The following is a 27,114-nucleotide window of genomic DNA, read 5'->3' on the forward strand; positions in this document are numbered from 1 at the left end:
GAGTTCGAGGCGCTTCTTCTTATCCTAGCTCCTCAACTGAGGAGACAGCTCACCAAAAAAACTCTGTTCACAACAGAGGATTGAAAGACTTCTAATGATTTTTATTCTGACAAATAGCCACGACATTTGAGCATTGTATCAAGTTGATGACACTAACTACTGATGCTAACTACTGATGCCTGTATGTATGCCTGTTTACTACAATCGCCAAAACATAGCTAGCTTGGTAGCCTCTAGGCAACTTCTGACCATAGACAGTCTGACACTACCTCAGCAGGCGATTGCCTAATATTCACTATGTTTACATGTTGTTAGGCAACCAATACCACTTTTCCGGAGTTGTCGAGCTATCCCAGCCCATATATTGTCCTATTGACTATACAGTATATGGCTGTAGGAATCTGCCTACATTGTGACTGCTGTTGTTTGCTTTTTGTCCCACTGTGTTATAGACTCTGACCAACAGGAAAGATCTGAGCACCCAGTCAGTGAGAGCCACACCCACTATACTGGCCACACCCACTACGATAACCACACCCACTCTGATAACCACACCCACTGTGATGACCACACCCACTCCAGCCAGCCTGGCACTGGAAGTTGAGGCTGTTTATTGCAATCGCCCATGCATTAACTCAAGCCCCAGACTGTGGTTCCGAGGTGATCGGGGGTGTTCGTATGTAGTGAACATCCCCGCCAATTTCCAGCGGCCCAATAATGCCATACTCAGATCTGGCAGGACTGGTCCTCTGTGTGCAACTGCAACGAACAAAAGTGTGATGCCCTGTGCCTGTCAGGCTTCAGAACAACAAACCCAATAGCGAGACCACAGAAGTTCAAGTTAAAGTCTTTATTAACTAGACAAGTATTAAGTAGACAAGCCAGTCGAGAACCAGCAAACAGGTGTCGGAGAGAATAATCAGTTCTTAAACGATAATCCAAGCAGGGGTCCGATAGCCAGGAAAACAGATGCAACAAAAACAATAAGATAGTCCAAACTGCGGGATAAACTGAATCGAAAACCAAAAACACAAATCAATAAATCAAAGGTCCAAACACAGCGGGTCAAAGACGAACAGAAGGGTAATCCAGATACAGAAAACGTAGATCATAACAGCACCACTGTGATGCTTAGCCATGTCTGATATGGAGCGTAGCTGAGCCACTAGCGATTAGCCGGGCACCATCGTAGTGCTTTAAAGAAACTTCATCCATCCATCCATCCATCTATTATCTTAACCCGCTTATCCTAAACATGGTCGCAGGGGGGTTGGAGCCTATCATACATTGGGCGAAAGGCAGGAATACACCCTCGACAGGTCGCCAGTCCATCGCAGGGCACACACACCATTCACTCACACACTCATACCCACTGGCAATTTAGACTCTCCAATCAGCCTAACCTGCATGTCTTTGGACTGTGGGAGGAAACTCACACGAACACGGGGAGAACATGCAAACTCCACAAAGAGAGACCCCGGTTTGGGACCCTTCCTTGGACCTTATATGCCAGGGCGTGTGACTGTGGTCTGTCTTTGAGCATCTCAGCTGCAGATTCTGAGAATCGGGAGGAGACCACAGACAACCGATCCAGTCTGGGCACAGAACCAGCACCAGAGAACACATCCTCATGCCTGGCCCAGTCCCAACCCTCCTCTGCTGACCCAGCTAAGAGATGTTCAGCAGATACTGATGACATGGATGGGACCTTGAGTAAGGACATTGCACACGTGCAGGAGGAGGTGAGATTTGACAAACCTCTCAGTCAAACTCCAGTTCTGCAGGCCACAATGTCCAGTTGTTTAACTCAAGTCCTGGAGGGCCAAATTAAAAAAGGGCTTTGTGTAGGCCTTGAAAACAAGGCAATCCAAGCAATCATTGACTTAAATTACACACTTGCTATACACAAAACCAAAAACCAGGAAACACTGTAGCTTGATTGGACAACCTCTATGACTGACAGGTCCCAGCTGCATTATTCAAGTAAGCAGCACATAATTCAAATATGTATTAAAATATCGTAAAAAACTAATACCAACAAAGGGCTTGCAAAATGTGAATATACTGTCTGTGATGTTTTTCATTGCAGGAAACTGAAGACAGCAGCAGTGTGAGTGTGTCTGAAGATGAGACCATGAGTAAAGGTGAGGACCCCAAGCAGAAGAGGAGGGAGACCTCCTGGGAAACCAAGTAGGAAGAGGTGCTGGTAGGCCAGTGGGAGGTGCTCTTCCCTCTGGACCAAGCAGAAATCCAATGTCCCAGCACAGTGACAGGGAACAGTGTAGGAGGAGGGGTCCTGGCCCTGGACAAATTCACCAAAAAAAGAGACTTCCTCCATCTGACTAATTGTCCTCAATACCTTTTCTCCTCTATATTTCCAACAACTTATCAGGCACTCAGAATGGGGGATCCAATACCGAGACCAGAACAAAAGGTCTTTAGAAAATAAGGTCTTTATTTTCTCAGGGTAGGTTGGTACAGCGAGGGTCAATAGCCAGTAGGGATGTGTATCGTTAGGATTTTATTGATACCAATACCGATACTCCTTATCGGTGCCGGTATTTGTCGATACTCTTATCGATACCGCGACGTCTAATTTAGTGTATAAAATAAAGACGTTACAAGATGGTAAAAGATTAAATCGTTTTTTATTACCACAAGGGGGGTAACACCAGCAACATCATGAAACAACTTACAGCACCTGCCTTTTAAGCCCTGAGCAAGTCAACATGTGCATTGCGAGGTATGTCAAAAAAACGAGCAGGCAGCTCCATACAGCCTTAAAGGTAACTGTCAATGTGATAATGCTTCAACAGAACAGAAACTTAACTTAAAATTACAAATGCTTCTCAGAATAGATTAAATAAATTAAAAAAACCTAGGGAGATGACCAAAGCCCTTGCCTACATGTTCAACCCAACAGACACATACATGTAAACAGAACAGTGTAGGGGAGGCGCTTCTCCTGACGCATTTAGCCCTAACAGTTTTTGTTAAGGAAAAGCAACATATTTACTTTCTCTGGCAGCAGCCGAGATCGCTCTGGACAGTGTGACGTCACGCTATACACTCGGATAAAATGGCGCTGCGCATGTTTAAAAAAAGGGTAATTTAATTACTTATTATTTTTAATCCAGCTTTACTGGCAGTCTTAAACCTTTAAGGATGTATATATTGGGAATCAATCTTGTAAATTATGCCAACTTAATCTAGTATTTCACTTCCCCTTTAATGATTCATACACTTACCGTGACTTGATGAAGAAGCACTGTCGGAGTCTGCCTGCACGGAGGAGGGCACGGTGTTGTTGCTAACTTTAGATGCGTTGTTTAACACTCCTTCAGCTTTATGCTATGGGTAGACTGCAAGTGTTTCATGATGTTGCTGGTGTTACCCCCCTTTGACGCAACTACTTTCTTGCATATATTGCATTGAGCCGAGGATTCATTGAGTTTGATGAAGTGAACCCATACCTTGGAGCGCTTAGCTCTTACGGCCAACATATTGACTACAAGAGAAAACAACGGGGCGCTGTGTCATAACCTGTCGATGGTGGCAGTGTCATAATTACGCAACGGTTAGGTAGAATACCGAAAACAGTATCGTTTGTCCAGAATCTTTAGCGGTACTCTGGTACCGACCAATTAGTAACCGGTACCAAAAAATACCGGCTCTCGGTACACATCCCGAATAGCCAGCAAACAGTTATAGCAGGGATAAGGCATTTTTTAAGCGATAGTCCAGGCAAAGGGTCTCCAGTAAACAGATGTATTGAGGATAATCCAAAGAATGGTCGCGGTCACAGGCAATGGGTCGAAAATAAAACAGGCTCATTAAACAGAAACATGATCCAGAAACGAAAGTCGATGAACAGAAACAGGTTGAAAAACTATGGGTCAGAACAAGACAGAAGGAATGAGCTAACCTCGATGGTCAAGGATGAAACAGGTCAAAACACGTATCAATACAAAAACGCTGGAGAGTATGGAATAAACACACAACAATCTGGCAGCTAGGTACACAGGTAACGAGAGCGAATGGGAATCAGGTGGGGAAACAATCAGGAAATGAAACGGGTGAGACCTATGAATGAAGTGACAGGGAGACTACGGTGTGCACGGAGGTAACAAAAACAGGAAAACACTAACAACATAGGCAGAATACAGAACAAGAAAAACACGAAACCTAACACAACTTCCCTTTCCCATGTTCCCACAGGTGGAGAATTGTTACAGTCATGGAAAAGAAGAGCCAGTAACATATTCAGGGGTGCTGGACAAAGGATTGGTTCACTGACCACGTCGATAACTGGCAAACTGAGCATGATCTCAATTGGCAAGAGTTCAAAACCAGGTAGGCAGTCCAGAAGCAGGGCAGAGGTGCAGAGTCCACACAACACGAGAAGAGTCCAGAGAAGCAGGCAGGGGTCATAAACAAGAAATCCAGAAAAACATAAACTATGAAAAAAACAGGGACAGAATGACACAAGGGCAAAGGCGTGGGAACAAGGAGGCTAGAACAGGAGGAAAGGAATATAACGGCTCAGGACTCGAAAACAGGATAAGACGAACTAGCAAGGTGCAACTGAGAAGGACAGGTATGCATACACAGGGGAATGAGACAAACTAGGCGGGGCATGGGAGTAAGGGTGGTCCCGAGCTAGAGATTAATTGATGATGAACAGGGTACAATAACTGGCCAAAGCATCACTCAGGACTACGAAGCATTCAGTCTGCCAAGAACTTTAGTCATTTTTTGACGTGTATTTATGTGCATTCTTGTGATTTTATTGCTGTACTACTGTGCATATGTACTAATGCAGCTTCCAACCCAAATGACAGGAACCAGTCTGGAGGAGCTGCTGAGAGACCTGGGACTGGAACACCACCTGAAGAACAAGCTGACTCTGAGCCAGGTGCTGCAGATTGATGGAGAGACTTTATCTGATGAAAGCATCCAGTCTCTGAAATCTCTGCCATGGTGTTTCCTGAGGAAGCTGATGATGGTGAATGAGTCCTTTCGTAGAATGAGCTGCTCCTCACAACAGGACACAGAGCCCCAAAACCTGGACAGCTTACTGAACATCATGAAAAATCCACAGGACCACAGCAACAGAGTCAACCCCCTTGACCTCATAACTGCTGTATTTCTGTGCTCAGATGGTTTTCTCCAGCAGGAGATGGCTTTGAAAATGTCCATGTGCCAGTTCTCTGTGCCTCTGCTGCTTCCTACATGTGATACCCAGCAGTGCACTTTAATGCTGTGGGCCATGAGGGATATTGTGAAAAAGTACAAGCCACGCTCTTTGGAGGACCCAAGAGGGTTTGTGGAGGAGAGCATTGTTCTCTCTGACCTCCCCATGGTCTCTTTTGTGAGGCTGGGAAACTGCAGCATGTCCAAGTCTCACATTCTGAACCAAGTCCTCAGCAACCCTCAGCAGTACCAGGACACCTTTGTTCACAAAGACATGGAGTGTGGTGACACCCCAAGGAGGATTTCCAATGGGCTGGTGGAAATCAGCTGGTATCTGCCCAGTGGGAACAAAAACACTGACATCTTCTCTGAGCCTCTGGCTATAGCTAACCTCCGTGGGGACCTCAGAGACTTTGAAACTCAGTACGCTTTCCTCTGCCGCACATCGACTGCTATATTTGTGTTTTGCGACGACTTTAAGCTTGAACACAAATTTCTGGACTCGCAGCACTTTAAGACCCCTTGGTTTTTGATCATCAATTCACAGAGCCAGACCTTCAATGAGGATGACTTCAAGAAATTTGTTTCTGAGACAAAACCCAGTAACATCATCATAAAGCATTGGGGAAGGAATGATGCAGAATTCAACAAAAACCTGCGTTTGGCTATCCAGGGTATTTTAGAGGGAAACATTAAAATGAGCATTGAAAGGATGTCTGCCCTTGCATATGAGCTTGGGATCCATGTTGATGAAAATTACATCCACTGTAAGAGGGGCAAGCAGAAGGCTGATGAAATCACAGGAGGAATATCTGATATTCCAAGCTTCAAGGAGAAAGAGCTGCCCTTGCAAGGGACTGCATGGAAACAGCTGGCCAACCTGGAGAAGGAACAGTGCAGGATGAAAAATGCTGGGGAGAAAAACATAGAAGTTTACAAAATTGAGCTTGCAGATCAGAGGCAGAAGCTCAGAGAACAGCAGAGGGCTCACAGCATCTCCGATTCTATGTCCCGTTTCATCTCCACGATGTGCAATTCCACAGAGGAGTGCAAGTATTTCCTCAAGTGGATGGGGATCAATCTGGATAATCTGTCACGCACACACCTTCCACCTCTTCGGGCAAAGTACAAGGAACAGAGTTCCTTAGAAAACAAGGAGCTCATTGCACAGTTGGACAGGGAGATCTCCAGCAGCTCCTTGGGGACGGAGCACTTCCTGAGGGAAATGGCTCAGCTGTACGAGTCGGCCTGCTCACTCCCTGAAGCCCTCAGCCCAGAGATGAAGCGCCTGCCACTTCTCTGTGCCAAGCTGCTACAGGAGGGCTTTCCTCTGGAGCTGGTGGATGGAGACACGAGCAATATTCCTCTGGAGTGGGTGACACAGGTTCTGAAAGAACTCCATGATCTCACACAGGATAAATGTAAGATCCGGGTGATCACTGTTCTGGGGATACAGAGCACTGGGAAGTCCACCCTCTTGAACACCATGTTTGGGGTCCAGTTTGCTGTCAGCAGTGGCAGGTGCACCAGAGGGGCCTTCATGCTCCTCATCAGAGTGAAAGAGGATTTTAAAGTGCGGCTTGGGTGTGATTACATCATGATTATTGACACTGAAGGTTTGAAGGCACCACAGTTGGCACAGCTGGATGACAGTTATGAGCATGATAATGAACTGGCCACTCTGGTGGTGGGGCTGAGTGACATCACAGTCATCAACATTGCCATGGAGAATTCCATGGATATGAACGATATCCTGCAGATTGTGGTGCACGCCTTCCTGCGCATGAAAGAAGTTGGGAGAAAACCCTGCTGTCAGTTTGTGCACCAGAATGTGCCAGACATCTCTGCCCATGACAGTAACATGAGAGACAGGAAGCTTCTGCTGGAGCAGCTGAATGAGATGACCCAAGCAGCAGCTAAGATGGAAAAGAAGGGAAACAACAAAACATTTACTGATGTCATGGAGTATGATCCAGAGAGAAACACCTGGTACATCCCTGGGCTCTGGCATGGGAACCCTCCCATGGCCCCTGTCAATGTTGGCTACAGTGAGTCTGCAAATCTGTTGAAGCGGAGTGTGATTGAGAAGTTTATGGAACAAAAATCTGGAAACAGCTCAGCACACACAATCATTAACTTCCTTGAATGGACCAAGAGCTTATGGCAAGCAGTGAAGTATGAGAACTTCATCTTCAGCTTCCGCAACAGCCTTGTAGCTGAAGCTTATGCTCAACTTTGCACTGAGTTCAACCAATGGGATTGGGCCTTCAGGAAAAACATGTACTCCTGGCTAATGGAAGCTGAGACAAAGGTGTCAAACTCAGAATTTAAGAATTTGGATGAGTTACTGATCTGCCTGAAAACTCAGGCCTTGGCAGAACTGACTAAAGGGGAAAGTCTCATTTTGTCCAACCTCACTGAATTCTACAAGAGGCAAGAGGGACATGTTCACTTGGTAGTGAAGTACAAGGAGGACTTGAACATCACAGCCAAAACCATCAGGAGGGAGACAGAGAAATCTGTGAGAAACAAGCTTGAGGCAGCGGTGGAGATCAGAAAGGGTATGTTCAGGTTAGAGAGCATCAAGAAAAACCACACAGCCACAATGGAGAAAAAGGTGCAGGAGCTGATTGAGAAATGCAGGAAAACTAAAGATCTGTCTGATGAACAGCTGGAGGATGAATTTGAGAAGATGTGGAAGGAGACAGAGCTGCGCTTCCCTGGCATGGAAGAACGAGACATTGTGCAAGACATCTCCCACCAGCTGTGGGTTAACTTAGAGATGAAAGGCAGCTCAGTACGTGAAATACTGTCAAAATTGGGCAACTTGTCTGGATATGGAAGCAAGCCATTCAAAGTGAAAAGTGAACATCTGGCATTAAATCAAAGGATTTTGAATTTTGACTTGGAGCTGAAGGAGTTCCAGCAGGTAGTTGATCACATCATTAAGCAGAGCAAGCAGTTTGTCAATGAGAAAGTGAGAACAAAATCTGATTACCATAAAACATACACAATCGACTTGCTTTGCATTGGAGACAAAATCTTGGACAAGAATCTGGAAACAACTGCTGAATTTCAGGCCAAACTGAAGATTCACATCTGTGGACATGCAGCACGGGAGTTTCAAAAAATGCATCTGGCTTTCATCCATGCAAATGATCCTCTTCACTGTCTGGAACAGTTCAAGCAACAGTACTACACAGACTTCAAGGACCTGTTCAACAAAAGAGACCAGTGTCAGAAGAAAGCCAATGATTTCATTGTTAACTGTCTTCAACCTGCGGTGAAGGAATACATCACCAAATCTCTGGGCCCTGACCTTGTGGATGACATGTTGACAGGACAGAAAGCCATTGCTTTCAGCACTCGAACCTTCTTCCAGTTTTCAATCCTTGAGCAGCTGCTTAAGGGTGATAACTTTCAGGACATTATGAGATACATAAATAATTACGAGACCTTTGTACATGACTGGATATTGAAGCTGATGGTGAAGCAGTTCTCGGAGGGAGATCGCCTCAGGAACATTGAAATGAACCGCCTGAAGGTGATGGTTAGCAGAATAAAGGAAGCCATTAAGACCTCACAGATGAAGGCAGCTGAACAGGCAGCAAGAAGGGGTGAGGAGGCCCAGAACATTCAGCAGTTCATTCAGGATATCTGTAGTGACCTAGCGAAGGAGCTTGTCATCCCCAAAGACCCCCTCAGAGCAGTCCTGGCCTTAAACTCTGCCAAACCAGAAGAATTTTCCCATATTCTGCAGGTGCTTGTGGATGAAATGGAGAAGTCCTTTACCGCAGAGTTTCAGAAAGGTGGGGATGTGAGGGTCAGGCTGACCTCACTGCCCTTTCAGCCACAGAAGGAGCTGTTTAACAGGGTGTTTGGCTGTGGGAAGCGGTGTCCCTTCTGCAAGACCCCCTGTGAAGCTGGTGGAAAGAGCCACACAGTGCACGTTGCTTCCATTCACCGTCCTCAGGGCATTGGGGGATGGAGATATCGTGAATCGCGTATATTACTGAGCAATATCTGCTGCACTGATGTTGCCAGTGAGAGAAGCTTCTACTTGACTCCAACAGGGGAGGAACTGCATCCATACAAGGACTATCGGAGCATTTTCCCTGACTGGCTGATCCAGCCCGACACCAGCATCCAGGCCTCAGACTACTGGAAGTACATCTTCAGCAAGTTTAATAAGCAGTTTGCAGAGGAATATAAAGCCAAGCATGCTGACATTCCCCCCCAATGGAGATATATAACCCAGGAACAAGCCACGCAAAGTCTGAAGGAATCCTTCTCGATTAAAACAGGAAAAGATTAAATTGAATGGATTACACAGCCCCTGTTTCAGTAGGGTTTAAATTGCATCCTCTGAGTGGAATTAATATCAAATAATCTACTCACAGGCATGACTCATAATGGTTTAGCAAAAAAGAGCCCCTGGCAAGTTGAATGGCATGAAAAAACAACAAGATTCATATAATACAAATAAAGCACTCATCATTTTAAAAGGGGACAGTGGAATTAAATCACTGATGTTTGGAAAGAGTGAGAATTCCAGGTCACTGACACAGACACTGCTGAATTCCTGCAGCCTCCCCTGAGTCTTCTCTGGTTCTGTGAGAGATAATACCATCAGCAGCTCATTGTACTCATAAAATCATATTCATGCTATAAAGTGATATGCAGCATTTATCTGTACAAATCCTGCCTGTGAATCATCATGGCTGATCTCTGTCCATTGTTCCATTCATTAGGATAGTAAATAGGCTGTGATATGTTAACAGTTTAACAGAGTTAATTTAATATTCTCACCTCCATATTGAAGAAGATTTGTTTTCTTTCTTTTATATGTGTTCTATCTCGTTAATCATTCTTATAATTAAAGCATATAACCTTCATGTGTCATTGGCAATTATCAGCTCTACATCACTGCTTGCTCAGGTGTTCATTATTTACTGCCTTGTTGATCTGTTATATGTTCGATAATCATCACTTTATGTTTTATGTCACTATTATGACAGTATTTTTCCATTTAGAAAACTGAATTCAAACTTTATTTTGCATCTTTGTAAAACTAATTAATTTATCCAGACACATTCACATTCTCACATTAAAAATAAACTTTTCATTGGATTTGACCTTCATGACTGTATTTTGTTCACTGCCTTGAACTGGAAATTTTTCTCAAATGTAAATTGCAAAAACTGAAATCTCTCATTTTGTTTTTGAATGGTTCAATGTATGCAATCTATGCACTGTCTATTGAATGATGTTTTGAGTGGTTTAATCTATGCACTGTCTATTCTACAATGTATTCTGATATATCTAAATGCCATACTTTCAATGCACCAATGGCGCTGCTACCATTGGGCCAGGGTGGGCCTGGGCCCTCCCACTTTGCTCATAAGCCCGCCCAGTTTCTGTAGATTTGATCTTTGTTAAAAAAAAAAATTATAATGTCGCGAGGCATGTAGTTCCGATTGAAGATGGTAACTCGCAAAGAGTTTAGCTGTTAAAGCTGCAATAGGTAAGAATAGAAACAGACTCTTAACGGTCATGAGAGAAATTACAGCAACAAACAACCTCAAACCACAACACTGATCCCACAGTCTATGAATATGACGTGTAATATAAAGCGTTATTATCCAGTTCAGTGTTATGGAAAGCTCACAGTGACAAACGCAACAGAGCCTGCCGTCTTTTCATAGTGTTCTAAGGAAATGTTCGCCAAACAGGTGACTCTATAAAATGTTGACTTTAGTGTGCTACACAACGCTATTTATATTTTTTGTCTTGAAGTTTAACTGACCAACTATATTATGAGCATTCACTTTGGCTATATAACTAAGATATGATAGTCTACCACAAACGATGCAACTGTAACTTAAATTTTGAGACAAATAAAGGTTTTAGCTAAACACGCATTGATTGAAGAGATAAAAGAATGCGCTGTTGCCCAAATTGCACCCCAACACAGCACCAATCTCAAAACGTGTGTGCAAAGTCTCTTTCTGTCTCTCTACCTCGCGCTCTTTCTTTCTCTTTCTCTTTCTCTTCCTCTCTCTATTTCTCACTTCCTCACACATACACACGCGTCATTACAGCATTGGTGAAATTAAAAAGGCTATAGACTACACAGGCCTTCTCTCTTACCGAATAAATTCAGACATACCCCAAAATCATTAAATATTTTGCATAATAATAAAGAAGGCCAGGGCTGGTATCAAAGTAAATGAATAACCACATGGTTTACCGTTTAAAAGAGTTGCAGGTGGCGAAACGGCTCCAGTGTCCGGGTGGACACTGTCCAAAATCATGACACTGTATTCAAGCTAGTCTCGGTGTAGCCATTTTCTTATGTCAAAAGTGTAGTCTGATAATCATGTGACCGACAAGGGTGTGTTCTTATTTTTATTTTTAACTGTCTTTTTATTTTCTTGAAGGAGCATTCAGCTTCCTCTGTCCAAACCACAGTCAGGTTATGGCCACGTGTCATGTTTCATAGGGGTTGAGTTAGTTCAGTATAGTCTGGGATCCACTGCCTACAGTAGCCAGTCATTCCTAGAATAGACATGACCTGCTTTTTAGTTGTGAGTTTAGGTATTTGAGCAATTGCTTGTACTCTCTCATTACCTAATGTTTTCCCTTCTGCAGAGATATTATGACCCAGGTATTTAACTGTAGATTGTGCCAGCTGGACGTTGTTTGGTGGTACTTTGTTCCCTGTCTCCGCAAAGTATGTTAATAGTCAAACTGCTTTGGATGTTTCTCGTTCTGGCGAACAGACGGACATCATTAAAGTGTTAGATCCGCAAGATTTTTCCTGTACTAAATGTAATCGCCTCTAGACACTCTCGTAGCACTGATGAGAACACCACAGGTAATTCAATATACCCCTGGGGCATTTGAGTCTATGTGTTTTGTACTTTTTAAGGAGAAATAGCTACATTTGGCTGAAAAGTGAAAGTTTTCTAGCAACTACAATGTCCATCCATCCATTATCTGAACCCGCTTATCCTGATCAGGGTCGCAGGGGGGCTGGAGCCTATCCCAGCATACATTGGGCGAAAGGCAGGAATACACCCTGGGCAGGTCGCCAGTCCATCGCCGGGCACACACTCCATTCACTCACACACTCATATCTATGGGCAATTTAGACTCTCCAATCAGCCTAACCTGAATGTCTTTGGACTGTGGGAGAAAACCGGAGTACCCGGAGGAAACCCACGCAGACACGGGGAGAATGTGTGCAGTTTGATTGCCAATGCGGTGGATTTTTTTGTGAGCCTCACCATCGCCATGTCTCTTAACGCCTCTAAACGTCTCCCTCTCATCACTGGGCGATGGTGAAGCTTTGGTGGCAAAAAACTTTTTATTAGTAGTTTATTCCATTTTCTCGTTTTTTTTTAGCTAGCTAAACCTTACTTTGGGCTGTCACATAAAAATGATGCACTGGCCACGGATGCATGTGTAAAACCCCACACTAACCCAACGACGGAATTTAGCGAGGGCTGAAGTTATCAGCGTGCTTGTCCTTCTGGTGTTGCTGAAAGAATACTAATAGGGTAAAAAATTAGTGGCCCCTATACGGAGATTCTAGATCAGCCAATAAATTAACCACGATACAAAGGCCGTAGTACCACTCTGCCTTCCGCTCTTTACTGGTCCGGGCTGACCAGGAATCTCCACAATAGGGCCAATACATTCACCTTCGTTTATCTGACTCCATTTGAATAATAATTTAGATTAGTTATCCACATTAGGTAGATTTCTTATTGATAATTTTGACTTGATCGCGATCGGAATCCTGTCCTGAGATTTACTCATCTGAACAATCCTCTGCTGGTACCGCCGCATGTCACATTGCGTGTTATGTGCACGGCTCACAAACTGACTAGATATCTATAGCCATTACAGAGGTCGCAGGAATAGCTACTCTTGGGTATATCTGTTTACAGCCTAGGGACCCAAGCAGACCAACCTAGCTACGGCTGTGCTCAACATGAATAAACTACCACGCAGAGGCGAGGGATTTACCATCATAGGTCTACGGGTGCTGTACGCCGTGATACATTAAGCGTAAATATTCATCATCCCTAGACCAGCTTGAGGGGGTAAACCAAGCATTCCCTGTATAACATTGAGTGTCAGTCAGGAAAACCAAACAGATCAAGTTTTAACAATTTATTTTACCAGGCAGGTTACATATGTAATTACACACCTATGTAATTAGTTCCAAATCAAAAAACATTACAACGGAAACCAAATTACGGAGTCTTAAAAGTCATACCTGGTAATAAAAAGCTACATACGGGAGTCTGGCTACAGACACCCTGTACATAGAAATTACGTGCACGGTGTGCACGGGAGAGACTGATTGCATCCTCCCAGATTGCTTAGTTTACTGTCCTGAAATCCAAAATCTGGCCTTTGATGTTAACCCTAAAATTGGGTCACCCATCTGGAATTTGGAGCCACGCCTCCCCAGGAAACGCAGGGGGTTGAGGCACATGGCTTTCACTGGGGCAGAGCTCCACACAGTTTCTCCCTGGTTCCTGTTTGGTTATGATGTCCAAGGTTTGCTGTTGCAGAAATGAAACCATTGCACCAGTCGCACTGAAACAATCAAACATGAATATGATCTAAACTGAATTTGTCATGAAACATCCAGTGCTGTGCACATCATTTAGTGGCTGAGCAAGAGGGAGATCTGAGAGGGAGGGAGTAAGAAAGGGGGTCGAAGGGAATAATGAGCCCAACAGGCCGTGCCCTCTGAAACATTCCCGTGCCGTAAAGGATGTCGTAAAAAGTTTGACGGCTGGAGGCCTGAGTAAACCCTGGGACAAGAGAGCTTCTCAAGAAAACAGATGCCTGAGTCTTCCTCCACAGGCACCTGCCCGTATGGGTGCAGAGACGGTGGGGGTTAATGGTGTATGCTCCTGGGTTAAATCACTTTACAGCCACATATTGCCACAGTACCAGAGGAAGCCAGCAAGCTGACCAGCGCCCTGAGTGACAATGCCAGATTTTATTCATTTCCGTCTTGGCTGAAAAAAAAATAATAATAATTTTTTTGCCCAATAACAACATTTTTAAATATAAGAGGGCAATTGGAGCAGGACATTACAGGAATTACCTTTTTTATTTATTTTTTATATTTCTACAATAATCATGCGGGACATGTTCTGTTCATGCAGGATGCGGGACAAATGTTTTTTTCGGAACTGTCCCGCAAAATGTGGGACGGGTGGTGACCCTACTACTCACCTGTAAGTTCCAAATTGGCAATTCCCCAGGTTTTGTTTTTGCCCACATTTGGTACTCACCCTGCTCCGACTCTCCCTCCTCCTTTCCCCTGTCCCTTCAGTTCATGTTGTCAAACCCTGTTCCTGACGTGAGGTCCAGTGTTGTTCCCTGCATCTCTTCCTCAGGGGGCAGGTGGCCAGGATTCATCTCCTCTATCCGGACAGTCTCTTGCCCAGTGTCCAGCTTTTCCACATTGGTGACTGCCGTCTGATCCTGGGGGTGCATACGGTCTGGTCCTGGGGGTACGTACGGTCTGATCCTGGGGGTACGTACGGTCTGGTCCTGGGTGTATGTACGGTCTGGTCCTGGGGGTGCGTACTTCCTCCCCGGCCTCCAAAACGTCTGCCTCTTCCCCTTCTGGCCTGTCCTTGGTGCAGTTGGAGTTTAGTCGATAGGGCTTTGGCTTGTTTTTTACCTTCTCTGGCCTGATCTTCAGCGTGGATGGTGTGATGTGCAGCTTCTTCTTTTTTCTTTCTCTCTCTTTTAATTCTTGGCATTGGCTTCGACTCAAACTACCTTTTTGTGGGAATCTCAGTTCTACCCAGATAACATCCGTTTCAGCTGGTTCACCGTGCTCCTGACCTGAGAACTTGTGCAGTCCTCTGACCCTTTTTTCGAGCACTTGCTACCCATGGTCCCAAAAAGGTTTTCCCAGCCAAAAATATTTCATTACAATTTCGATGTGGATTTTTTGTTTGTTCAAATTGCAGTGTGCCTTTTTTGCGCGCTTTGACTAGTTTACTTGCCCAAAGGTCTTCTGTCCTGCACTGCAGTTGTCCATCATGTTCTGTTTCTATCACATACTGTGGCACCCCTGCTCCTGCATGTCGTGCCACGTGGGTGGAGAACCCTGGAGGGGCCCGTGCAGGTCAACCGCGCAGACGTCACGCATTGGGAGAGGTCTGTGAAGGAGTATCTATCACCGATACCCCGGAAAAAAAACACAGAAAAAGTATGTTTTCTGACATCTGCTATCTCCTGTGTTGGTTTCTAGCTGTGCCCACTCTCTGCACCTCAGGATCCACCCCTCTGCACCACAATACACATTGGGGGTGTATGACTTTGCCAATTTAGTTAATGTCTTTAGAACCTCTTTCCTCCTGTAAGATTTGATACCATGTCAAATGTCCGGTCTGAAAGAGGAAGTCTCACAGACATCTACTACTCCCTAGCAGCACACCACAGCAGTTTTGCACAATGCCATAATGTATCAGTTTATATTGACTTATAATTCTTAAAGCTTTTATAACTTATAACAGGATTAGAAAATGTAACCTCTACAGCATTCACTGTGAAGGTCTTACCAATGGAGGAATCTGGTCCTGCTCCAGCCAAAGTCTCACCAAAAGGCACAGGAAGTAAAGCCAATAGGTGCCGCGCCTGCTCTTCCCAGAAAGACTGCAAAACCAGAACATTGCCTGACAGTCGAGTGTTGGGTCATTGTTAAACGCACTCAGCTTGGCGCATCAGTTTCCTTTCATCTTCACACTTTGCTTTATTTTTCACAGAAAAAACATTGCAGCTGAACTGATTACAGAAGAGATGTTATAGGTAAGTGAAGCTAAATTAAACATCTTCATATTACTGGCTAATATAAACAGCTTCAAACAATCACTATAGCACAGGACCGCGCAGGACTTTGTGCTGGGCATGGGAGGCAAGGGCATCATTGGTGTTATTCACTGCTTATCATACATGCACAGAAAATGCCCAGTGTTAATGCAACACTAACTAGAAAAGACCTGAGCTGAGAATGCATTCAGTGCCGTAAAAACTCCCCCTTCCTGATTTCCTCCATTACTGCATATCTTTCACACCGAATGGTTTCAGATCTTTAGACAAAATGTAATATTAGACAACGGGAATCTGAGTAAATATTTAAATGATTGTTTCATTGATTTAGTGAAAAAAGTTATCAAACAATGAAAAGTTGAATAAAAAAGTAATTGCCCCCTTAAATTCAATAACTGGTCTTGCAGCAATAATTGCAACAAAGCACTTCCTATAATTTGATATCAGAGATTTCCCTCAAGACATCTGAAATAAACTTCGATATATCAACCTAGATTTGTGTGTAGCTTTAACTACATTGACCACATCTGCATTTATTTCTAGTCTTATTTTTTTCATCATCTCAATGAACTCCTCACTTCCCTTTGCTGCTGTTTGGATTGAGCTTATTTCATAATACTGGATTTTCTGTTTGTGGTTTGGCCTTATTCTTACCAGCAACAGTATTTACTCTAAATGCCCATCAAGACAACAGCAACATTTTCAATGTATTTTCCAATATACCCGTTTACTTGCACTTGCACTTGCTGAAGCTTTTGTCTCCTCATGATAGAAAGATAATCACAATTTGCAAGGACTCTTCAGATTTCTGTACTTTAGTGATGCAACATGTCTTTTCTTGTTATTAGTCTGGGTTGGCACCATTGCTGAAAAACCAGGTGAGTTGTTCTAGATCACACCATCTGCTAAATTAATGTAGTCTCAATGCTTTCAGACATGCAAAGAATTACTTTCGGTTTACTTTTCTTGGAAGGGAATGACCTGGTTTCTTTTACATCGCCAACCTCACATTTCTACATTTTGTACAAGGTGCTTTGACTCTTCTTGCTGTAACTGTGATATTACAAAGGTTCAAAGAAGGGAAACCTGATTGATTCCATGTATAAAAGATAAAAGTAATGAGGACTTAAGATGCTTATTCTCTCTAAGCTTAGTAAAGGGAGACTTCGGGGTGATTTGATTGAGGCTTTTAAATTCATTAAAGGAATTTACAAAGTGAACTACAGGCGATTCTTCAGGGTGAGTTTGGTTAGCACAACGAGAGAGCATTTATGGAAATTGGCCAAGGATAAATTCTTCACAGATATTACGAAGTATTTTTTCACACAGGGAGTGGTCACTGTGTGGAGTAGCATGCCAGGACATGTAGTGGAGGCAGAAACACTGGGGGGGTTTTCAGGCTTGATAATGTGAGATACTATCTAGCTTTTAGGCAAACTAAGCAGTAGTTACACTTTAGTGTTTGGTAAAGGTGAGCATTGCTGGGCTGAATGGCCTGTTCTCATCATTGTGTTGTGTTGTGTTGTGTTGTGTTGTGGTGTGGTGTTGTGTTGTATTTGCCCAGACGGATGCAGATGGAGTGTCCCAAATTCTGCAGTGAATGTGGCTACAAACTGTGCTCTGCAAGGAAACCTGTCCCAGGTAAACCGAGCATGCTAGTTAATAACCAGCCCCCCTAGCTTCATTTTCATGTCATTACTTAGTGAGCTATCATTCACCCAACTTGCTAAACTAGTCAAAGCAGTAGCAATTTCAACTTAACAGTTTAGATGGCTGCCCGAATGGGTAAATTAGGTAATGTACTCGCCAAGATAAAAGACAATGATTTAGGTTTATTTTGCAGTAGTGCTCGATTGTGCTGACAATATGCAAAATGTCTTCTTTGTTTTTTCCATCATCAATGATAAAGGCTGTTTTTTAAAGAATATTTGTTTTTCCAATGTTTTATGCTTCAAATGAAGAAAAGGTTACCATGACTGAACATTTATAGGATGCCCATAACATCTTCAGCTGACTGCTACAGCACTGGCTGTGTTTCACTGGCGGCTGTGACTATACAGTATATGGCTGTAGGAATCTGCCTACATTGTGACTGCTGTTCTGTTTGCTTTTTGCCCCACTCTGTTAGACTCTGACCAACAGGAAACACCTGAGCACCCAGTCAGTGAGAGCCACACCCACTCTAATAGGCACACCCACTATACTGGCCACACCCACTGTGCTGACCACACCCACTCCAGCCAGCCTGGCACTGGAAGTGAAGTTGAGGCTGTTTATTTCAATCGCCCATGCATTAACTCGAGCCCCAGACTATGATTCTGAGGTGATCAGGAGTGCTCGTATGCAGCGAACCTCCCCACCAAGTCCCTCCTTCAGAGCAGCGGCTCAATTATGCCATACTCAGATCTGGCAGGACTGGTCCTCTGTGTGCAACTGCAACGAACGAAAGTGTGATGCCCTGTGCCTGTCAGGCTTCAGAACAACAAACCCAATAGCGAGACCACAGAAGTTCAAGTTAAATTCTTTATTAACTTTGAGGCAGAGTAGACAAGCCAGTCGAGAACCAGCAAACAGGTGTAGTAGAGAATAAACAGTTCTTAAACGATACTCAAAGCAGGGGTCTGATAGCCAGGCAAACAGATGCAACAAAAACAATGATGTAGTCCAAACTGGGGGATAAACAGAATCGAAAACCAAAAACACAAACCATTAAATCAAAGGGAGTCCAAACACAGCGGGTCAAAGACGAAGAGAAGGGTAATCCAGGACTCAGAAGTCGAAAGCCAAACAGGTCGATACACAGGTAATCAGACAGGAAAAAACACTGGAAAGTATCGCGGAAGCACATGACATTCTGTCAAATACTACACAAAATATAGGTGTATATAGGGAGATAACGAGAGGAAACAAGAATCCGGTGAGTACAATAATCAGGGAGTGGAACACAGGTGAAACAAATGATAGGGAATGAACTGACTGACTGACTTCTGGAAGCACAGAGGCAAAAGGTCTGAGGACTTACAAAATACAGATCCAGAAAACACAGATCATATCAGCGCCACTGTGATGCTTAGCCATGTCTTATATGGTGCTTAGCTGAGCCACTAGTGCTTAGCTGTGCACCATCGCAGTGCTTTAAAGAAACTCCATCCATCCATCCATCCATCTTTTATCTTAACCCATCCATCCATCCATTATCTTAACCCGCTTATCCTAAACAGGGTCGCAGGGGGCTGGAGCCTATCATACATTGGGCGAAAGGCAGGAATACACCCTGGACAGGTCGCCAGTCCATCGCAGGGCACACACACAATTCACTCACACACTCATACCCACGGGCAATTTAGACTCTCCAATCAGCCTAACCTGCATGTCTTTGGACTGTGGGAGGAAAACCACATAAACACTGGGAGAACATGCAAACTCCAAACAGAAAGGCCCCGGTCGACTGGGATTACAAACCCAGACCTCCTTGCTGTGAGGTGGCAGTGCTACCCACTGCACCATCCATGGCACCCTGCTTTAAAGAAACTGTTTTTTAAAATGACACATTTTACTTGGGGTGGATGTTAAGGGTTTGGGACCCTTCCTTGGACTGTGGTCTGTCTTTGAGCATCTCAGGTGCAGATTCTGAGAATCGGGAGAAGACCACAGACAACCAATCTCGTCTGGGCACAGAACCAGCACCAGAGAAGACATCCTCATGCCTGGCCCAGTCCCAACCCTCCTCTGCTTGGCCAGCTAAGTCAGATGAAAAGAGATGTTCAGCAGATACTGATAATATGGATGGGACCTTGAGTAAGGACAACAAAGACGCTATGTGCACTGCACACAAGGAGGAGGTGAGATTTGACAAACCTCAGAGCCAAACTCCAGTTCTGTAGGTCAGAATGTCCAGTTGTTTAATTCCAGTTCTGGACAGCCAAATTAAAAAGGTTTTTTTTTTGTCTGTTGTAGGCATCATGTGAATCAGTGACTTAAATTTAGCACTTTCTAAAAACACCAAAAACCAGGAAACACTGCAGCCATCCAAGATTTGTGTTTCAGATCTCTGCACTAGAGCCATTCCTAGAGTCACATTCAGACACGGCCGTAACTCTTGCCTGAAATCTTGTGATCGGACAGCTTCTATGAATGACAGGTCCCAGCTGCATTATTCAACTAAGCTGCACTTAACCTAACCACTCCCTGAAATACCGGCCAATATTCAAATTAATAAAGGAGTCAATATATTACATTGTATTGTGTAAAACAATATCAAACAGAATAGGAAGTATGAAAACACTGCCTGTGATGTTTTTCATTGCAGGAAACTGAAGACTCAGAGCAGAGTGTGAGTGTGTCTGAAGATGAGACCATCAGTAAAGGTGAGGACCCCAGGCAGAAGAGGAGGGAGACCTCCTGTGAAACCAAGTTGGAAGAGGTGCTGGTAAGCCAGTGGGAGGTGTTCTTCCCTCTGGACCAAGCAGAAATCCAATGTCCCAGCACAGTGACAGGGCACAGTGTAGGAGGAGGGATCCTGGCCCTGGACAAATTCACCAAAGAAAAAGACTTCCTCCATCTGACTAATTGTCCTCAATACTTTTTCTCCTCTATATTTCCAACAACTTATCAGGCACTCAGAACGGGGGATCCAATAGCGAGGCCACGACAAAAGTTCTTCAGAAAATAAGGTCTTTATTTTCTCAGGGTAGGTTGGTAAAGCGAGGGTCAATAGCCAGCAAACAGTTATAGCAAGGATAAGGCAGTTCATAAGCGATAGTCCAGGCAAAGGGTCAGATCTCCAGCAAACAGATGTATTGAGGATAATCCAAAGAATAGTCGCGGTCAGAGGCAATGGGTCGAAAACAAACGGCTAAATAGACAGAAACACAATCCAGAAACGAAGGTGAATAAACAGAAGTGGGTCAAAAAACTACGGGTCAGAACAAGACAGAAGGAATAAGTTAAACTCGATGGTCTAGGACGAAACAGGTCAAAACAGATACCAATACGAAAATGCTGGAGAGTATGGAATAAACACATTACAATCTGGCAACTAACTGCCTAGACAGAGGGGATTTAAACACAGGTAACGAGAGTGAATGGGAGTCATCAAATTTAAAACTTTGGTGCTCGCATACCAGGCAGTTAAACGATCAGCCCCTGTATATATGCAATCCCTTATCAAGACTTATACACCAACAAGACCCCTCCGTTCTGCTACTTCGTGCCATCTGGCACCTCCTCCTCGCCACACCTGCACCTCACGCTCACGACTGCTGTCTGTCCTGGTCCGACGGTGGTGGAATGACCTCCTGGTGGATGTCAGAACGGCAGAGTCTCTGACCTCCTTCAAGCGCAGACTGAAGACCCATCTCTTCAGGCTACACCTTTCCCTCCCCAACTCACCACCATGATTAGCCTTAGACTGAAATGGCACTCATGTATAGATTGTATAGATATTGTTACTTGTATAGGTAGTGTTATTTTTTGTATTCTAGCAGCAATTGTGGTATGCTAGTTTGAAAGTTGATTGTACTCTTAAAGGGTTCAGATTTTCTGTATGTTTACACAAGGACTCAGAACTGTACTGTCCTCTCAGGTTCTCTTTGCACTTGTTCTTGTGTTTTTATTTGCACTTTGTTGTACGTCGCTCTGGATAAGAGCTTCTGCTAAATACCAAATAAACTAACGGACAGAAATCAGGGTCATAATAGAATAATGAGTTTCCAGGTGACCTACCTAGTGACAGCCAGGGTCTATTGCTCTAGCAGCAGTGATTTTTAAGCCTGTAATGAACTTAATTAAAGAATACATTTCTGTGACCTCTTATTAAAATGTGGCATAACATGTTTAAATATAGACATAACATTTCTTTTGTATGGGAGGTCCATGGTGGTGCAAGGTTAAGGCATCAGACTTTGGTTCAACACCAGGATCCCAGTAAGGCCTGTGCATGAGGGAGCAGCTCTGAGGGTGGGGGGAGGGACTCGGCAGGGAGGATCACTGCATACAAGTGTCCCTGAACACCTCAGAATCATGGTCCAGGGCTAGAGATGAATTGATGATGAACAGGGTACAATAACTAGCCATAGCATCACTCAGGAGTACGAAACATTCACTCTGCCAAGAACTTTAGTCATTTTTTGATGTGCAAGTGTATGTAGGTGCATTCTTATGATTTTATTACTGTACTACTGTGCATATGTACTAATGCAGCTTCCATCCCCAATGACAGGAACCAGCCTGGAGGAGCTGCTGAGAGACCTGGGACTGGAACACCACCTGAAGAAGAAGCTGACTCTTAGCCAGGTGCTGCAGATTGATGGAGAGACTTTATCTGATGAAAGCATCCAGTCTCTCAAATCTCTGCCATGGTGTTTCCTGAGGAAGCTGATGATGGTGAATGAGTCCTTTCGGAGAATGAGCTGCTCCTCAGAACAGGACACAGAGCCCCAAAGCCTGGATAGTTTACTGAACACCATGAACAATCCACAGGACCACAGCAACAGAGTCAACCCCCTGGACCTCATAACTGCTGTATTTCTGTGCTCAGATGGCTTTCTCCAGCAGGAGATGGCTTTGAAAATGTCCATGTGCCAGTTCTCTGTGCCTCTGCTGCTTCCTAAATGTGATACCCAGCAGTGTACTTTAATGCTGTGGGCCATGAGGGATATTGTGAAAACGTACAAGCCACACTCTTTGGATGACCCAAGAGGGTTTGTAGAGGAGAGCATTGTTCTGTCTGACCTCCCCATGGTCTCTTTTGTGGGGCTGGGAAACAGCAGCATGTCCAAGTCGCACATTCTGAACCAAGTCCTCAGCAACCCTCAGCAGTACCAGGACACCTTTGTTCACAAAAACATGGAGTGTGGTGACACCCCAAGGAGGATTTCCAATGGGCTGGTGGAAATCAGCTGGTATCTGCCCAGTGGGAACAAAAACACTGACATCTTCTCTGAGCCTCTGGCTATAGCTAACCTCCGTGGGGACCTCAGAGACTTTGAAATTCAGTACGCTTTCCTCTGCCACACTTCGACTGCTATATTTGTGTTTTGCGATGACTTTAAGTTTGAACAAAGATTTCTGGAATTTAAGACTCATTGGATTTTGATCACCAATTCACAGAGCCAGACCCTCAAGAAGGATGACTTCAGGAAATTTGTTTCTGAGACAAAACCCAGTGACATCATCATAAAGCATCCGGGAAGGAATGATGCAGAATTCAACAAGAAACTGTGTTCGGCTATCTGTGGAATTTTGAAAGGAAACATTGTTAAAATGAGCATTGAAAGGATGTCTGATGTTGCCGATGATTTAGGGATCCATGCTGATGAAGATTATGTCTACTGTATGAGCGGCAGGCAGAAAGCTGATGACATCACAGGAGGAATATCTGACATACCGAGCTTCAAGGAGAAAGAGCTGCCCTTGCAAGGGACTGCATGGAAACAGCTGGCAAAACTGGAGAAGGAACAGTGCAGGATGAAAAATGCTGGGGAGAAAAACATAGAAGTTTACCAGAATGAGCTTGAAGATCAGAGGCAGAAGCTCAGAGAACAGCAGAGGGCTCACAGCATCTCCGATTCTATGTCCCGTTTCATCTCCGCGATGTGCAGTTCCACAGAGGAGAGCAAGTATTTCCTCAAGTGGATGAGGATCAATCTGGATAATCTGTCACGCAAAAGCCTTCCACCTCTTCGGGCAAAGTACAAGGAACAGTGTCAGAGTTCCTCAGAAAACAAGGAGCTCATTGCACAGTTGGACAGGGAGATCTCCAGCTGCTCCTTGGGGACAGAGCACTTCCTGAGGGAAATGGGTCAGCTGTACGAGTCGGCCTGCTCACTCCCCGAAGCCCTCACCCCAGAGATTAAGCGCCTGCCACGTCTCTGTGCCAAGCTGCTACAGGAGGGCTTTCCTCTGGAGCTGGTGGATGGAGACTCAAGCAATATTCCTCTGGAGTGGGTGACACAGGTTCTGAAAGAACTCCATCATCTCACACAGGATAAATGTAAGATCCGGGTGATCTCTGTACTGGGGGTACGGAGCACTGGGAAGTCCACCCTCCTGAACACCATGTTTGGGGTCCAGTTTGCTGTCAGTAGTGGCAGGTGCACCAGAGGGGCCTTCATGCTCCTCCTCAGAGTGAAAGAGTATTTTAAAGTGCGGCTTGGGTGTGATTACATCATGATTATTGACACTGAAGGTTTGAAGGCACCACAGTTGGCACAGCTGGATGACAGTCATGAGCATGATAATGAACTGGCCACTCTGGTGGTGGGGCTGAGTGACATCACAGTCATCAACATCGCCATGGAGAATTCCACGGAAATGAACGATATCCTGCAGATTGTGGTGCACGCCTTCCTGCGCATGAAAGAAGTTGGGAGAAAACCCTGCTGTCAGTTTGTGCACCAGAATGTGCCAGACATCTCTGCCCATGACAGTAACATGAGAGACAGGAAGCTTCTGCTGGAGCAGCTGAATAAGATGACCCAAGCAGCAGCTAAGATGGAAAAGAAGGGAAACAACAAAACATTTACTGATGTCATGGAGTATGATCCAGAGAGAAACACCTGGTACATCCCTGGGCTCTGGCATGGCAACCCTCCCATGGCCGCTGTCAATGTTGGCTACAGTGAGTCTGTGAATCGTTTCAAGAGGAGTGTGATTGAGAAATTTATGGAACAAAAATCTGGAGACAGCTCAGCACACACAATCATTGAGTTCCTTGAATGGACCAAGAGCTTATGGCAAGCAGTGAAGTATGAGAACTTCATCTTCAGCTTCCGCAACAGCCCTGTAGCTGAAGCTTATGCTCAGCTTTGCACTGAGTTCAACCAATGGGATTGGGCCTTCAGGAAGAACATGTACTCCTGGCTAATGGAAGCTGAGACAAAAGTGTCAAACGTTGGCACAGAAGCAGAATTTAATAATTTGGATGAGTTACTGATCCACCTGACAAATGAGGCCTTTGTTGAACTGACAAAAGGGGAAACACTAATTTTGGCCAACCTCACTGAATTCTACAACAGGCAAGAGGGACATATTCACTTGGTAGTGAAGTACAAGGAGGACTTGAACATCACAGCCAAAACCATCAGGAGGGAGACAGAGAACTCTGTGAAAAACAAGCTTGAGGCAGCGGTGGAGATCAGAAAGGGTATGTTCAGGTTAGAGAGCATCAAGAACAATCAAACGGCCACAATGGAGAAAAAGGTGCAGGGGCTGATTGAGAAATGCAGGAAAAGTAAAGATCTGAATGATGAACAGCTGGTGGATGAATTTGAGAAGATGTGGAAGGAGACCGTGGCAGAGCTGTGGTTCCCTGGCATGGAAGAACGAGACATTGTGCAAAACATCTCCCACCAGCTGTGGGTTGACTTAGAGATGAAAGGCAGCTCAGTACGTGAAATACTGTCAAAAGTGAGCAAATTGTCTGAATATGGAAGAGAGCCATTCAAAGTGAAAAGTGAACATATGGGGTCAAAACAATGGTTTTCAAATGTATCCTCAGGAAAGGAGCTGAAGGCATTTCAGCAGGTCGTTGATCACATCATTGAGCAGAGCAAGCAGTTTGTCGATGAGAAAGTGAGAACAAGATCTGATTACTCTAAAACATACACAATAGAGTTGCTTTGCAAGGTAGACAAAATCTTGGACAGGCACATGAATCTGGTAACAACTGCTGAATTTCAAGCCAAGCTGAAGATCCACATCTGTGGACATGCAGCACGGGAGTTTCAAAAAATGCATCTGGCTTTCATCCATGCAAATGATCCTCGTCACTGTCTGGAACAGTTCAAGCAACAGTACTACACAGACTTTAAGGACCTGTTCAACAAAAGACACCAGTGTCAGAAGAAAGCCAATGCTTTCACTGTCAACTGTCTTCAACCTGCGGTGAAGGAATACATCACCAAATCTCTGGGCCCCGACCTTGTGGATGAAATGTTGGCAGGGCAGAAAGCCATTGCTTTCAGCACTCGAGCCTTCTTCCAGTTCTCAGTCCTTGAGCAGCTGCTTAAGAATGATAACTTTCAGGACTTTGTGAGATACATAGAAAATTACGAGACCTTTGAACAGGACTGGATATTGAAGCTGATGGTTAAGCAGTTCTCGGAGGGAGATAGCCTCAGGAACATTGAGATGAACCGCCTGAAGGTGGTGGTTAGAAAAATAAAGGAAGCCATTAAGACCTCACAGATGAAGGCAGCTGAACAGGCAGCAAGAAGGGGTGAGGAGACCCAGAACATTCAGCAGTTCATTCAGGATATCTGTAGTGACCTAGTGAAGGAGCTTATCATCCCTAAAGACCCCCTCAGAGCAGTCCTAGCCTTAAACACTGCCAAGCCAGAAGATTTTTCCCGGTGTCTGCAGGTGTTCATGGATGAAATGGAGCAGGCCTTTACCAGAGAGTTTCAGAAAGGTGGGGATGTGAGGGCCAGGCTGACCTCACTGCCCTTTCAGCCACAGAAGGTGCTGTTTAACAGGGTGTTTGGCTGTGGGAGGCAGTGTCCCTTGTGCAAGACCCCCTGTGAAGCTGGTGGCAAGAGCCACACAGAGCACTTTGCTTCCATTCACCGTCCTCAGGGAATTACGGGAAGCAGACATTATGGCATTGCAGGATGGTGGAATCGTGGATCGCGTATTTTAGAGAGCAATATCTGCTCCACTGATGTTGCCAGTGAGAGATGCTTCATCTTGACTGGAACAGATAAGAAACTTCATCATCCATACAAGGACTACCGGAGCATTTACCCTGACTGGCTCATCCAGCCTGACACCAGCATCCAGGCCTCAGACTACTGGAAGTACATCTTCAGCAAGTTTAATAAGCAGTTTGCAGAAGAATATGAAGCCAAGCCTGCTGATATTCCCCCCCAATGGAGATATATAACCCTGGAACAAGCCGCGGAAAGTCTGAAGAAATCCTTCTTGATGAAAACCGGAGATTAAATTAAAAGGTTGATACAGCCTATATGTCATTAGGGCTGAAAAATTATCTTCTGAGTGGCATTCATATAAAATAGTCTGCTTACAGGTGCAAGTCATAATGGTAAA

At 44.6% G+C, this 27,114-nt stretch overlaps 3 protein-coding genes across 3 annotated transcripts in view; all 3 read left to right on the forward strand.

The window, feature by feature from the left end:
* Nucleotides 1–27,114, forward strand: part of LOC133141767 (interferon-induced very large GTPase 1-like) — an 83,538-nt gene that overhangs the window by 1,518 nt on the left and 54,906 nt on the right.
* On the forward strand, nucleotides 393–9,508 carry LOC133141629 (interferon-induced very large GTPase 1-like). Its single transcript, XM_061262194.1, has 4 exons — nucleotides 393–1,742; nucleotides 2,090–2,144; nucleotides 4,219–4,353; nucleotides 4,842–9,508. The coding sequence occupies exons 1-4, from the start codon at nucleotides 1,698–1,700 to the stop codon at nucleotides 9,506–9,508; spliced, it is 4,902 nt and encodes a 1,633-aa protein (XP_061118178.1). The 5' UTR covers nucleotides 393–1,697.
* On the forward strand, nucleotides 22,152–27,009 carry LOC133141630 (up-regulator of cell proliferation-like). Its single transcript, XM_061262195.1, has 3 exons — nucleotides 22,152–25,455; nucleotides 25,852–26,479; nucleotides 26,768–27,009. The coding sequence occupies exons 1-3, from the start codon at nucleotides 22,228–22,230 to the stop codon at nucleotides 27,007–27,009; spliced, it is 4,098 nt and encodes a 1,365-aa protein (XP_061118179.1). The 5' UTR covers nucleotides 22,152–22,227.

The sequence above is a fragment of the Conger conger genome, chromosome 12 (genome assembly GCF_963514075.1).
Source record: "Conger conger chromosome 12, fConCon1.1, whole genome shotgun sequence".
Taxonomy (NCBI): domain Eukaryota; kingdom Metazoa; phylum Chordata; class Actinopteri; order Anguilliformes; family Congridae; genus Conger; species Conger conger.